Genomic DNA, 16,620 nt, shown 5'->3' on the forward strand with positions numbered 1-16,620 from the left:
CACAATGTTAAGTTAGATCCGTTGAGCCTTTCTGGAGATATCTTCCTACAGACATCTATCCAAACATCCAGTTTAATTTATATTATAGTAAGATTAATAATTAAAATCCAATAGAACAAAAACGTTCCAATTATTATCTTAAATAACTTACAAATTATTTTACAAAAGACATTCTTATAGCTCTTCCTTGCGATAGACTTAATGAGAGTCCTCCCGAAGGCCGTACTTTGCAATTTAATAATTATTCTGTCGCGTTCCTTAAGCTTATTAACTTAATTTGGCTTTCACGATTTTTATAGAATATATCACTTAGTATAAAAAATCTACAGTAAGCAACTGCTTAAATAATATCGTTATAAATTATGTAAGAGCGTCGGTGGCTCAGGGGTCAAGCACTTGACTTGCAATCTGCAGGTCCTGGGTTCGAGTCTCGCCCTGTGTTTTTCGATTTCCGATTTACATATATACATTTATCCGACGTTCTTACGGTGAAGGAAAACATCGTGATGCAAGCTGCACATATCTAAGAAGGAATTCAAAGCATATCTTTGAAGTTGTGAAGTCAACCAATCCGTACTGGGCCAGCGTTATTCACCGAAAGCAATTTTAAAATACTTCTTCGATAGCAAATTATATCTATTAGGTATTGTTTACTTGTTTATATTTTTGACGTTTTGTTTCCTCATACCCTTAGCTATGTGCACGATATGTATTGAGTTAAGAAATTGGATTGACCGCTGTGTTGTAACGTAGCCAAGGATTTGTTGAAACAATTGCATCACTGTCTGAAAGGTTTTCTTTGCCAAATATATGCCATATGGGAACGTACTTTAATTTTGTATGTAATTTAACAGTAACTACCTATCTCCCGCGTCTCCATCCGCGTGGATATATAAAAAAAACTTAATTAGTGTAACCAGCCCACCCATGCATCCGTTAAAATCACATCCATCTTAACATTCGCATTTATAATATTAGTAAGTTAAATAAAAAGCATCTCTTCAAGGCATAAATTCGAAAAAATAATAATAAAAGAAATGAATAAATAGTATCCTATGTCCGTCTGCTGGCTCTAAGCTACCTCCTTACCAATTTTCAGGCATATCGGTAAAGCCATTCTTGAGTTATAAATAGTGTAACTAACAAGACTTTCTTTTATATATAAAAGAAGAAGATATCTATTTTACTGAAACTGAAATACAATCTTCTATTCTTTATGAATTAGCTACAGAGACCTACATTTCTCTTCAGTTAGACGCCGAAACTTGGGGTAATAGACTCTTGTAGACTTTAAATCGAATATATTTACAATATTGCAATAATTTATTACCAAATCGCGCCTACGAGTTGTATGTTTAATTTGTTCCCTGTCAGTCGATAAAGCCTAAGGTGATCCAGTCTTCGTATTAACTCAGATTAGTTGCAGTTTGCGCAATGATGGACTTTACGCTATTATATTTGATTTATTGAAATTTGACGCTTTAAATTAATGCTTCCAACATATTTATATATATTTTACGTAATATGAAATTCGTCATAAATTATGGTGGTTTATTTATAATACGTTAAAAGTTACTTTATGTACTTCTCATAGTTTTATTTTTAGGCCGAAAAATTATCTGAGATTGTTAGATTATTCAAAATTTCGTGAGACATTATACTAAACTGATATATAAACACGGCTAAACACTCACGTATATTCGTCCGGTGGCTGCACCGACTAGTTTCGAGCCCATCGGGGGCCCTTCATCAGGATGGGTGGTGCTGGTATTATTTCGCGGACGTGGCTGAGCGACGGGCCGCGAGATTTTGTAGGTTAGCTGGTACTTATACTGTGATTTTGACTCTCAATTGATTTTTTCGATTTCTTTTTGGGTTTTCCTACTCTGTCTCATTTATTGTACTGTATTATTGTTAACATATTTTTTTCTGTATGATATATTTTATTTCCTTTATGATGACGATAAAGAAGTTTTTTTTAAAAAAAAATTCTGTAATTTTTGTACTTCGTTTTACATTAAAATGAAATGTATGTAAGCAAATTGATTAATAAACTACTATTGAAAGTTTCCTTTGCACTGTTTACTAAAACTGGTCGCATTTCTCAGTTCCATTGTCAGAGTTAAAGTTTGTACGCGATATATTTGAGTTGAGGGGGCCCCCCGTTGGCTGAAGGATTGTACGTGCCTTGACGTACTGATGTGGAGCAATTGGCTGCGGTACTGCACCGTATGTGTATCGATCCAGTACTGCAACGCTGTTTTGTAGATAAATTTATTTGTATTATAAATTGTGGATTCAAACATTAGCGTTATTTGTTTAATGCGTAATAACCTGAATATATTTTTGCATTGAAATTTTTGGGCAATACTAAATTTAGGCGTTATTTGCAATTGATTTTTGTCCATAGAAATCTTTGTTATTTAAACGAACTTCTTGTCTTGCTAAAACTTTATCCTTGATGAGACCTATAAAGATGTGATGAAGGGTTAATATTTAATAATTCTTTATAACTATTAGTAGTAACGGTAAACTTAGGCTACGCTATTGGTTGTTTGTATTCGAATTGTTTACTAAACAGAGCCGAGAACGATGAACTTTGTCCATATTTCGACAAAATGAATAACTGTACGTTCCCTACTAACGGCTCTTTAAGACATCCGTTGACGTGACGGAATCTCACCGTTCCCAAATCGAATGATATTGAACGTGACCTAATGAATGATTAATGACAATCAGGAGTGAATGAATGATCTTATCTGTTTGCGTGACATCCGATAACAAATGCCGATCTCGCTTCTAATTTTAATGTTAGTATACTTTAAAATGGTTGAAGATCTAACATAATCAAGAGGAAAAGCCCAACTGTTTTATTATTCAAACTAGGTGTCGCCCGCGACTACGTCCGCGCGTAATTAGAAATATTCAATTATTAGCCTATGTTTTCTTCCAGACTATGTTCTATATGTGTCAAATTTCATTGAGGTCCGTTGAGTCGGTTAGATATATGGATGGACGGATGGATGTTTGTTACATCCATCCATTTATCTTAACATTCGCTTTTATAATATTAGTATTCTATGTATTAATCATATTTAGGAGTATTTAATCTATTCCAAAGAGGCTAGAGGCAAGCTTTGGTTGGTAATCAACTGAATTTTCAAAACAATTCTAAAACATGTCTCTAGAATCATTCAAACGGAATGCAATTTAAATTGTAAAATCCTTTTCGGATTTTATGTTCTTTGCAGTTGAGGACAATGTAATTTTAGATAATGGCCGACTCCTGACTTATTCTTGAAGCTCTCAACTGCAATTATGTGGTTCAATTCACTACAGACTGGAAACTTTTGCTTACTTCTTACTATAATATAAGACATTGATGTAAAATTATCACCAACTAGCTGTCGCTCGCGACTCTGTTCGTGAGGAATTAAAACACTTGATAAGCAGCCTGTTCGTTTTTGCAGACTATGTACTACATCTATGCCAAATTTCAGTCAGATCCGTTGAGCCGTTGCGGAGATACCTGTAAACAGACATCCATCCATCCATCTATCTAAATATTAGCATTTATAATATTAGTAAGATTAATCCATTCAGAGCCGGACTTTAAAATACTTATAAGAATTATTCTTCTGCCTCAGCACATTAAGAATTAAAAACTTTAATTTAACTAGGACTAAATGGTTATTAAGTGGTCACCAATGTTTATGTCATTAATTAAAAGTAGTATAGTGCGAAAAATCTTCACTAAGTTACTTTTAATGTAACCAAATAACTGTACGTGGCAGCAAGAGCAAGTAGAATAGAAAACTTAAATAGGGCTGTAGTTTGAAGAGAAATTAATTCCCGTCGATCGTGTTCACTTTGTCGTCTGGTAGCGACGGCTGAGGTATTCAGACTGAAATTATCAGCGAATTGCCCGCTTTTGTTCCTTAACTCGAGCTGATGTACAAGAGACGGAAATGTTCTATTTTGTGGAATATCTAGTAACCAACGTACGCTAACCTTAATTTAGTTTATATAAAATATGCGTGCAACGCTTCATTTATTTGTTAACTCACAGTTTGCATTGTTCGTAAAAATAAAATCTCTTTTTTATATCATAACGTAGCAAACGAGCGAGCGGTCACCTGAAATCGCTGAAATAGCGAAGTACCCGTTGCTCATAAATATACGCAATTGCATATGCGTTGCCTACCTCAAATCGACCGAGGAGAGGATGCACAGAAAGAAAATATTTTCCCTATCCCTGCATCCTCTCATCCGGAAAGTCCACTTCCACTTCCCATCCTTCCCTTATAAGAAAAAGGGTGGGAAGGGAAAGAGGACTAAATTAGGCCTCCGGGACACATCATCTCTCATCAGACGATACGCGGAATTGCTTCCAATTCACGCCTGTCTTCTGTGTGGTCCTGGTATTTCACCGGGCGAGCCGGGCCGATTCGTGCGAAGATGTTAAAGCGGGCTCTACCACTGTTAAATTACCATGGTATTCTGAGACTAAAATCTCGATATAGAACATTCGTCATCCCTGTCATTATTTTTGGCAAAATGATACAGTGACAAGTTTTAAACGAGTATTTGGTCTCAGAAACTCACGGTTAATCATAAGTATGAGCATCACCATATTAGTATTGTCTTGGTTCCAAAGATATTATGTTTTTAAATGTCTACATTGTTCATTGGTATCATAGACATAAAATAGTTGGATTAAGTAATCTTAATCCTATACTCTACTATACACTTACTTTAGTGTATTCTTTGGAAATGTTTATAGCATTGTTTAAATATTCTTAAATCAATACACTGCTTTGAAAGTATCAAGTAATATAGGGAGTTATATTTTTCCTTTTATAAGTGTTAGGAAGAAAACCCGACACTGTGCCGTTGTACTGGCTAACACTAGCCTTACTAATGTCAACGTTAATGTCCCCTCACTAATCATTCTGACACGTGACTTGGTAACGAAAGCACGTCATTCGCGCTAAAGGATTCTAACTAATAATGTCAAAAATTATTGAGTAATAAATAGATAGAGAAAAGATAATGGTTTAAAGAAAGGCGATAGTCAAGCGATAATTGCATATAATCTAGTTTTATCAATATTACAATGCTAGGTCATTGACCTTCATATCGTACTATTTTCACCGTTACGAATATAATGTTTCATGTTTAGATTGCTGCCAATTATGTTCTGTTATGTCTAATTATGTTCCATGTCAGATCAGACTCACTTGTATTTCTAAATTGGACTCGATTTACATTCTATTTAATGGGTATGATCTATTATTAGAACATAGGGGTCATTATTGTTTACACTTTTATTAGACAATTAGTAGCATTAGGTAGGATTTTATAATAAGATATTAGTTGTATTTTGTTTCTTAAAATCTTAATCTGAGATAGAGATTTGAACTTCTTACTAATATTATAAATACAAATGTTTAGATGAAAGGATTTTTCTGAAATTTGGCATATATAGTTGTATAACATAACCTGGAAGAACACAGAGCCTACTTAGTTTTTTTTATTTCGCACGGACGGAGCCACGGGTAATAGCTAGTATAACAAATAAATATGTTTCAGTGAAGGCATATTGATAGTGAAACCTCTTGATTATAACCTCGCCAAGTTGTAAAGAACACGTAATCATCATCATCAGTCATTTCGTTAATATTTTCCAGTGAAACATTTAATGCAGTTCCATTGTCCATGGTAGATATTGCTTAATTTCCGGGAATGAGATAAAAAGAGACGGATGCAGGCGGTCGGATAAGAGCGAATGCGACGAATATACAGTTGATTAACTTTATAACGTTTACATTACATCTCCCCGTCGACAAATACGATGTACGACGAGAGTATATGAGCACAATAAGCCCCTCTTGTTATAAAATAGACTAACCATGGGTTTCCGAATCCAAAATTCCGTTTAAAATCTCTGTGTTGTCAAAGATGACAGGGATGACGATATGTTTTATACAGAGAATTTGGTGTCAGAAACCGAAGGTATTATATAACAGTAAAGAAACTAAAATTATATTTTAACATAGATTGCTTCCTTACCTTGGGTTTACATAATTCGAAAAAAAAACATAGTGTTACTTAAGTATTTTTTTTTAAATATATTCATGTCTAAATTTTCTTATGACCAAAAACACTCTACGCCATCCTCAAAATTTTTAATAAAGTTCAATCAAAATTTGTCCAGGGGTTTATGCATGCAATAAACATACAGATATTTTATAGATATAAGAAGAAGATATACACACCATAGTATTATTATTTTGATATTTTGAACATACACCGCAGGCGGTTAGTTTGATATCAAGCGACGCAGCCTCTGGCTTGTGCCCATATTTTTCGGGATAAACGTGCCGTATCGCCGACACATTTTATGCTTTAGTTCCGTTCTATATTAATAGCTTTTATTTTTTGAGCACAAAAGGCGACCTTACGAATCACCAGAAATTATTCATTAATCACTGATGATCTGTCTTAATCTTATTATACTAATATTATAAATGCGAATGTTTAGATGGATGGATGTTTGTTTGACGGTATCTTCAGAACGGCTGAATGGATCTCGATGAAATTTGGCATAGACGTAGAACATAATGTGGAAGAACATGTAGGCTACTAATTAAATTTCTATTTAAAATCTACGCGGACGAAGTCGCGGTCGACAGCTTTACTATAGATCTTAAGACTTCGATTTATGAAATTAAAAATAAATAAATTGTGTTGCTAATGATGTGATTAACAAACTCCTTTAAAATGTAAGAATTTTTCTAAATACCAGATGTAACGAAGTTTTTTGTTATGTAACAAATCTACGTGCTATACTTTAATTTAAATTTGACACCGTGTTTAACGATAGTATGAACGTAATTATGTTAATTTTATATGTTAATGTTTTAGTTATGTTTTCATAATTTTATTCATCGAAACACGCGACTATAGCAGTCGGTTAGTATTGAGTTGACAACTGCGATTTATTGGATGGCGTGTCTGCTATTAATAAATAGCTATTTTACATGCGTACTGGAAAATAATGTACTGACGCACCTTTGTTTGTTATATTTATAGCTCTACTAGATGTTGACCGCGACTCCGTCCGCGCGGAATTAACAAAACTTAATTAAGACAAAGTTGTTTTCTTTTAATTCCGTTGTATCTTCAATCTTTGTTTCTTGTATTGCTAACTTTATAGGTTTTTAATTGTGATTTCTTTTCCAAAATACGATGTCATACTGTTTGCTGTTACAAGTGGGAAATATAGTCCTGACAACCATAAAAAACTATTCAATTCAATTTACTATTCAAAATAGTATCGCTTTAAACGGGAAAGATGAAAAAGATACTCATTAAAAACTAGGATAAGTGCCATGACACATTTCGCTTGGGAAATAGCTTGAATTAGCATTATTCCAGTGTTCACGCTAAAGATTAGCTCCCAGCAAAGTTTTCATGTCAAAACATGCTGGGGTACAGTTGTAATTTATAAATAAACAAACGCTCACGCTTATCCTGAATGTAGGCAGGGACTATGGATTTACATTTAGTATATTATAAGCACATTTCTTTCGTTTCTCCTACTTTTATTGATGCTTCTATGAACTGAATGAGTTTGACATCTTTCTGTGTCGTTACTGCTATTCATTTTCCAAACATTAGGTATATCTTACTATCAGATTCTCGGTTGCATTAATTTCTTGCGACAGAAGACATATAGATGATAGAAGGTTTATCATAATCGACAAGACAAACTTCGTAAGACTTCTTTGAAGTACAGGTTAAGCTCGTCTACAATTTGTTGACACTATCGATGTTATGGATTACAAGTATACATCTCATTACCGTCTTGTCATCCGAGTAATTGTCAGTCCACTGCGTCAATAAAACAGGGGACAATAATGATAGTATCAAGCGCACTTCCATTATTGACCGAGGCCATTGTTCGTTGGCTTCCCGTCCCGATGTATATTATATTATCGATAGACTCCCTGAGGTTCCGATACGTAATCGCATGATGCCAATCATAAGGTTGCAACTGCGCGCCGTAGTCTTTGTAATGTTAGGAAGAAAATCCGACACTGTTCCGGTGTACTGGCACAACACTAGCTTTACTAAAATGTCGACATATATGTCACCTCACTAATCATTATCACACTTGACTTGGCAATGTAAGCGCGCTATTCGCGCCAAAGGATTGTAATTAATAAATGCCTAAAAGTAGAAAAAGTAGGTAAGAATTACTTCAGTTGTGAACTAATGCAAGCGTTCAAACTATATTGGTAGAGTTCAAGCTAAATAAATCTTAACTTGTTAAAGGCAACTTGATAGAGCATTTAATTATTAGGTATTGATAACTAGAAGGATTGTTCATTTAAGTTTTTTTTTATTTAGAATGCATTCGAATTTATTTTTTTGTTGTTACAATTACAACTATTTATTGATTTGTTTATACCAGTCTTTCCCAAATTGGGAGATAACGCCCCCTTGTGGGCGCTGCAGGTGTCAAGTCGCGGGTTATAGTAAAAGTTTCGTTTAGAATTCTCCGTTAATATACATATATATAGGTCACAATAATTAATTTAATTTGAAGTTATAGTGGTTTTTAAATATGTGAAAATATGGGGGCGCTAAAAAAATATTTATTCTCAGAGTGGGCAGTAGACAAAGTAAGTTTGGGAACCACTGATTTATACCTTCAATGTGTTGCTGCCTTTAAATGTATGTAATACGATCGGAAGTTAAGACAAGGGGTTAAAAGTTGTAGGTCGCTTCCCCAGCCTGCGATGTCATCCGTTGTAATCATAACATCGATTCTCGCTTAAGAACTTCCATCACGTTCCGATGAGTTTTTTTGCGATGTTGGATCGTCTTTTGTCACTCCCTTCGCTTTTATGTTATGAAGCTTACAGTTTGTATAAAAGGTTTTTAAGGTTTTTCTTACTAGCAACATCTCTTTTTGACAAATTATTTGTAATAATGGACTGCTATTTTTGGAGTATTAATTTTATTTTAATAGAAATGAATTGGACACCATTATGTATTATCTTACTTCTTACTCTCTTACTAATATTATAAATGTAAATGTTTGGATGGATGGATGTTTGTTTAAAGGATCTCGATGAAGTTTGGCATACATATAGAAAATTGTCTGAAACAACTCAAAGGCTACTAATGTTTTTTTTTGTAAATCCTCGCGGACGGTGTCTAGGGCGACAGCTAATTTATTGATAAGTTACTGGGAATTTTATAGAAGTTATAATAAAGCTCTTTGATTAGAGGTTTTCACTTCTACTCATATTTTTCAGCTGATAAAATAAAGGAAATAGACAAACTTGTATTTAGTATTATTCACACTTCGTATAAACATAAAACCAAGCTCCAACCTTTTCTTTTTAGATGTTAAATGTTAAATTTTTATAATAGCATTTCCAAGTTTACCTTACAGCAAATGTAAGCCCTTTGTTAACTCTCATAAAAATACCCGATGTGTGTAGTGTTATTGTGCAACAGCTGTTAACGATCTCTCTGGTAAACACTCTGTGCGGCGCAGCGTAGACACGATAAACATAGACAATAGCGTCATGCCAGTCTAATTCCGGGGGGCGACCACTAAAAACATATTTCCACTGAGCCGTTAGGAGCGCCACTGCGGCTGATTTAGTCCCTACAATATTAGTCACAGACGCGTCAGTGAAAAGGCTAAGTACAGTGAGGTTTGTTGGCGGTATTCCATCTTTAAATTACCTTGAAAAGATTATGGTTCGAAAATGTTGTAACAAAAGCCCAAACAATACAATAGTTAAAGATGCAGATGCTATCGACACCCGTTTTGATTATTTCTATGAAGGAGCGGTACTTAAATTATTTGTGATATGCAGGGCAATTTTTCTGTAACTCTAAGGCAGTGAATGAAGGCTATGGTGCTTATTACGCGCGCGGTCAGGGTAGCATAGCTGGCCGTGCCAGTGGAAAAGGGTTTTAACAGTTTTATAGCCTGAAGTTCACTCAACTCACATCTGATAGACGAGACGACGGCTGTTTGCATCTTGGTAGGGAATTAATGGACGGTAGGACTTTACCAACCGTTAATTAGTTCGGTTAATTGGCTATGAATTTAAAGTCACGTGGACATTCAGTACAGGATTTTCTATACTCTTGAGGGTTAATATAACAATAAATAGATTAAGTATGATACAGCTTGTAAAGTAATAGCTTAATTTTTATATTATACTAGCGCTCGCCCGCGTGAAATTAAACATAATTAGTAGACTATGTGTTCTTCCGGACTATGCTCTATATGTGTGCCGAATTACATCGAGATCCGTTCAGACGTTCTGGAGATACGTTCAAACAAACATCCATCCATCCATCTATATATTCGCATTTATAATATTAGGAAGATTTTCAAAGAACTTTCGTTTTTGTAATTCGGTAGATGTCTCGAATGTTTCAGTAGTCCGTGAAATTCAGTCTGTTAAAGTTTATTTTCTGCCTAGTTATTTCCAATTTGGTAACGTTTATTAAAGGCGAAGGTCAGCTTAGGTTTGTAACACGTGTACGAGGTTATTTTTATCCGAGTGTACTGAACTCAATTGATACTTTGTTACTTGGAAATTTTGCGGTTTTCCTTAATTTTTGGCATAAAATTCATTTGAATTTAAGTAAATCATGAAATATACCTATTAGTTAAAGTTTAAAACTATGTTTCGTAATTATTTCGTAGTTAGAATTCTTTAAACTACATATCCCGCAACGCGGAACAACATAAATAACAAAAGGAACTCGCTTTTCGTAGTTTTAAACGGAAAATATAATTCGCGAGGCGTTACCGTAAATCAGGCTGATTCCGGTTGCAGGTTTAAATCCCCCTGCGGTTAGGTATACGTCAATGTATAGTATAGCTCTGCAAGTTGCTCGACGTTTTAGTTCAGTCGCGCTCCTCGCCTCGACGAAATGAATTTGTTGAGCTTTGCTACGACGCGACGCTTTCTTGTTCCTAATGACGTTAATAGTTTCGCATATCTTAAGATTTTGCAATTAAGTTTCTCTAACAATTTTCATTTCAAATTTTTAGTATTAAGTACTTATTTTTAATTAATTTTATTGTTTCACAATTGACTGAAGCTTAAAAAGTGTAAGAGTGAAGTAGAGTAATTTTTATTAGGACTTTTGTCTTATGATTTCAATGCGAAAGTTTTATAACTACTATCTTTTTAATTTCTTTCTACTCATGTTTGAGAAAGGGAGAGAAAAATGGGTCAGGTTTATACGATTAAGTAGAAAATCATGAGGCAAGCTGCATATATATATATATATATATGTGTGAATTCCCGAATTGGCGAAAAGTAGAGTGCGGTAGCCTCTGTCTACCCCTCTGGGTTCGGCGAGTTGTGCGTGTGTGTGTTTATACTATCTTCTGTTCTCCATATAAAGTCTGATATTTTAAAAATGACTGTCAGTATTTATGTTAGTTTCTTCTTTTATGATCAATGCAATAGCAACGTGCAATTTGTTTTCGCAAAATCCCATTTCCATATATTACGTAATATCGTATTACGAGCATGTAACCGATGGGGTCAAATGTTCGCTATTGCTACCCACTAAGCTAGAGATTAGGGTCAGGCATTAAGAGGCAGTTGTACGATGCTATGTACACTTGCGTACATAAATAATTAAAATGTTACCTTATATTTTTTTCTGATTCCAATTTAGATAAAGATGTCGTTTGTATAGCGGTAATAATTCCTTAATAAAAAGTCTTTCTACTTTGAGGTTTATATTTTTGATATGTTTCCTATGGAGATTTAATAATACTTTGTAGGCTACATGATACTTTTATCCTCCTTTTCAGCTACTACGTCTGTACTGAGATTAACTTGGAAGGTTTTAATAAACTTCTTTCATATCAAGGTACTAATAATATTTTTTTTTTAAATAAATTTCGTTGACTTCTTTAATGTTGGTAATGAATAGCTATAATTTAAGATCGCTTTAAGAGTGTATATACTATGACTGTCATAACATATTTGTTTGTGATAATTTATCTGTCATTATACTATTTATAGCTTCTTCTTGTTAGGTAGAAAAACCGATACAGTGTCGGTGTATCGGCGCAACACTAGCTTTTTGAAAATATCAAGTTTTATGTCCCTTCACTAATCAATCTGACACTTGACTTGTTAATGAAAGCGCGCTATTCGCGCCAAAGGATTCTAACTTTGTTTATTTTTATTAAATCTTAACACTATTGTATATGACTGTACACTATTGACTTTCGTTACAGCGATCGGATTGTTGAGCTTCACTTTGCGTACGCAAATCGCAGCCGAGCGAACGGGAATAACTAGTTTAAGTGTTAGCAATCATCGTTCCTGTCCGCGAGATGTAATCACGTGAAATTGATATGTGTAAATCAAGCCTTATTTATAGAACATCTTGAAAATTTCATAACAAAAATACTATGATAACAAAGAGCAATTCTACATGTATACAAATCTTTATTTTGACTATACATTTGGGATAGTTCATTGTGAAAATATTCTATCGAAGTTATCTGTTTTAGCTAAAATATTTTTTATGTCATTTATGATATTATATGTACGTCGATGCCTCCTTAATTGAATAGTGATAGCGCGCGACTTTTACTACGCCAGTACTTCGTTAATAACGATTATCAATTGGTGCTTATATGTATATTGATTACTTTTCAATTTTAGTACTAGTTGTGTCTGGAAAATATTATTTATTTTACTTGAAATATTTTTATGTCATTTAAAGAACCACTTTCAGATTTAAAGTAAATTTGTCTTTATAAAATGCTGTCTTGCTATTATATATTTGTATTTTTGTCGTTAAGTATAAACATGGTAGATACAATAACAGTTGTGTCCAGACAGGTCATTGTGCGTCTCGCCCTTTTTGGTATTCGCGACGTGACAGGTGGCGCGCGTGACACCTGCTTCCGTTGCGCCTGCGCATATTTAGGATACTGAATGCACGTCGAGGCCTTGTTAATTGACTAGTGAAAGCGCGCGGCTTTTACTACACGTCTAATTTGTAAATATCGATCATCAATTAGTGTTTATTTTGATTGGCTTATAATTCTAGTAAAAATTGTATTTGGAACAATTTAAATGACGTGAAACCATTTTAAATAAATATTCTTTATAATGTGAATCAATATTTCTAATTGCAATAAAAATACGTGTACTGAATACGAATTATGGGAAGATTTTAAGCGGTAAAACGACAAAAACAAAGCTTCAGTGTCCCATTTACTTTTTTAAATAATAAAACGAGAATGTACCGTGCGCTGTTCCGAGTAGAGCTTTTCTTGTGTTAAAAATGTAAGCTTTAGTACCTTTTTCTAAACACGATGTGTTCACCTTGATGCGTACGTAAATAGTGTACTGGTTTACTTTCATATGTAAACAGACGGATAAACGATTTTAAAACGTGTACATCTTAATAATATTTTAAGTGCGAATGTTTGGATAGATGAATGAATGGATGTTTGTTTGAAGGTATCTCCAGAAATACTTAACTGATCTAGCTGAAATTGGAATACATGTAGAACATAGTCTGGAAGCATACATAGGCTACTAATTAAGTTTATTTTAGTTCGGTGGACGGAGTCGCAGGCGACAACTAGTCAATGACGAAACCCAATTGCATTCGTTTACTACTTTTTTCATATAACAGATATTGACTTGAAACAGATAAATTTTTGCTAAATGTTTAGTAATTTGTTACGTGGAAATACGAACATTAATGCGTCAGTGAATATATTTTTAATATCTTTTTTCTTATTCCAGAAAACGATTCCCTAAAACTTTGTAATAACCTGCCAAAATTATTGGAAAAATCGAAAACGGACTGTGATACGCCATAAAGGCGTTAAATACTCGTAGTGTTAAGTGCTTCTCTACCAAATATTTAGTATTAAAATGTAAACAATAATCGAAACAGCCTTAATGTAGTACGAACCTTAAAGGACCAAAATTTTGTAAAAGTTTTTTGATAGTGTAACTAACGCCTTAATTTTTTACTTAGTGTTAAGTGTATTGTTGTGAGGTTTTGTGTACGGTATTGAGTTATGAAGTGACAAAGTATTAAAGTTTAAAGCTCACCATGGAGCGCTGCGACGGGTTCCTGTTGTACCGGAAGCCGGTGTACAGGGTGTTTCAATATTTGGAAACGTAAGTATATTTAATATTTTAAGCATATTTAAAATTGTGTCTATATTCTCAGACCAGTTCCATTCTTAAACCTTTATTAGATTTTGTGGTCTTAAAATGAAAAAAAAAAATATCGGTGATAAAGACAGCGGTGTTATGATTATAACATCAGGAATGTATGAGTGCGTTGTGCAAATTCCAATAAAGGTTAACACACCTGTTATGCAATATGGTGTTGCAGATGTCTATGCTAAGCGGTTATTACCACATGACCTGTTCATTTGCTGTCATATATAAAGATATAAATTTAAAAATTCATTATCTCTTGAGAGATTGTTGCTAAGGGCTACGGCTGCTGCGGAACTTCTAATACATATTATAGTCTATAAAATTATGGAAATTACAATATTGTGTAATACAAGTGTAGTAGAGTTGTAATGAATAGACAAAAATAAAGTATCGGTGGCTTAGGTCACTAAATTTGTAATCTGCAGGGTTAGGCACCGAATCCCGACATTTGCCAACATGTTTTTTTTTAATTTACATATGTATATTTTTCCGATGTTCTTAAGGTTAAGGAAAACATCGTGATGCAACCTGCATATAACTGCGAAGAAATTTAAAAATATGTGTGAAGTCAACCTACACTGTGCCAGCCAGTAGTTGACTATAGCCTAGTCACCCCTAACTTCAATCCCCTCAGTGGGAACGTATAGCTGATGATGAAATGGACAAACACATAGCACCCGCAATGAGCATTAGTGCAACTTATCTGCACTACATAAGAGTTGACAATAACTTGTTTGAATTGCAAATGGCCGCCGGCTGCGTGGGCTATTGTCTAAAGGTCTCGGAGGGCTTATGAAACTTGCATACGCATTCATCCCGACATTGACCCCAGTCTGGGGCGAGTGATGTGTCGCGACACTTACATTGTCCCATGCTCGCATAAAGTGTCACTCATTTAATATTTACGTTATTTCAGACGTCGGACAATGGTCAACGAGAACGCACGTCTGTAGTTATATTTAAGAATTTGCATTGTACATCTGTTAGATTCTACTGTCGAAGCACTGGTTTAAGTTCTAATTGCTATCTCTCTCATTCTGTTTGAAAAAAACAGAGACGACACAAATATAAGTGGGACGACAATGGAATTTCACGCTAACTGTCTGTCGTAATAGTTGTCATAATTAGGAGACATTGTCTTTCTATGTACAAGGCGTCTAGTAGTTGAAATCTTGAAGCAAAAGTCATATTAAAGATAAAATCATATAGGAATATAGGTTGAACCAGAATTTCAATGCAAAAGATGTATCGAAGTTCAAATTGAAATAACATCATCCTGTACACAACTTTTAGTTTTATTTAATTTTAGAACCTAAAAGAAACAATTGATAATTGAAATCGTTTGTTTCATTCAAAATGTTTCAATATAGAAGTTGGTGTAAATGGCCAGTAGTTGACGTGTCAAGTTAAATAACTTCTCAGAACTAGGCAGCGCGCGTCGGAGCGCTTTAGAAATCTTTATCTCAAGCTGCCGCACTCCGTAGAGATTCTTCCGGAAAGTTGTCCTTTCAGTACGGCTGCCATGAACAATGCAAGTTAATAGCGGCCTTAGACGTTGCAACGCTGTCTAAATTGCAGATCAAAAATGGCTAAAGTAACATCTGTAAATTCTAAAAAGGTTATACATATTATAATAATTATAATTAATTGCATGGTTTACATGGTGCCAGTTTAGTGGGACAGTAGCACTGGCCTGGTATGGAATGTTTTGATTCACTGGTGCGGGTTAGTGTTTTAATTATTCCAGTTGTATACCAGCACTAGTTTTATGCGCTACTGTTCTACTGTATTGTCATAATACGAAGTTATTAAAGCGAGTTTTAATCTTATATATAAAATTCTCTTGTCACAATTTTCGTTCCCATACTCCTCCGAAACGGCTTGACCGATTCTCATGAAATATTGTGAGCATATTGAGTAGGTCTGAGAATCGGCCAACATCTATTTTTCAATCCCGCGCGGACAGAGTCGCCGGCAACAGCTAGTATTCTATATTTGTCATTGGTTTTCTCCTTATTAAAGTTCGTTTTCAACTAGCAAAGATTGACTATTAATATAAAAATAAGAGAATAGCACTCGCAATTCTTGTTGTAATAGTAATAGTAGGCAATATCTCCAAAGGAAATTCATATTGTGACAGCTTTGAATTCTACAGTTGTCAGTATTGGGTGTGAGCCAACTGGAAAGAGTGTTTGTTATCTTTCCATTCTCCAAACAACTATATCATTTTATCACTTGTGACATAATGCGTTATAATTTATTTGTTTTTCCCGTGCTCGTATGTTAATGAATACGTTCCATATAAAGACTAATGTGCGTATTTGTAAAAGCGGCGGCAGTGACAGGCGTA

The 16,620-nt window shown here is 34.4% G+C and overlaps 1 protein-coding gene across 3 annotated transcripts in view; it reads left to right on the plus strand.

Annotated features, from left to right (window-relative positions):
- Positions 1-16,620, plus strand: part of Fak (protein tyrosine kinase 2 Fak) — a 128,310-nt gene that overhangs the window by 21,846 nt on the left and 89,844 nt on the right. The window contains exon 3 of one of the 3 annotated variants that reach the window (XM_013326385.1): positions 4,278-4,284. The exons of 1 other annotated variant lie outside the window; for it this stretch is intronic. Coding sequence is in view for 1 of the 2 variants with exons in the window: in XM_013326380.1 (XP_013181834.1) it covers positions 14,155-14,222 (68 nt within the window). In the remaining variant the exon portion in view is untranslated. Of the gene's footprint in view, positions 1-4,277; positions 4,285-13,842; positions 14,223-16,620 lie in introns of those variants that run through there. One more of the 3 variants, XM_013326380.1, reaches the window with a different exon arrangement.

This window comes from Papilio xuthus, unplaced genomic scaffold (assembly GCF_000836235.2).
Source record: "Papilio xuthus unplaced genomic scaffold, Pxut_1.1 DF829758.1, whole genome shotgun sequence".
In the NCBI taxonomy this organism is placed as follows: domain Eukaryota; kingdom Metazoa; phylum Arthropoda; class Insecta; order Lepidoptera; family Papilionidae; genus Papilio; species Papilio xuthus.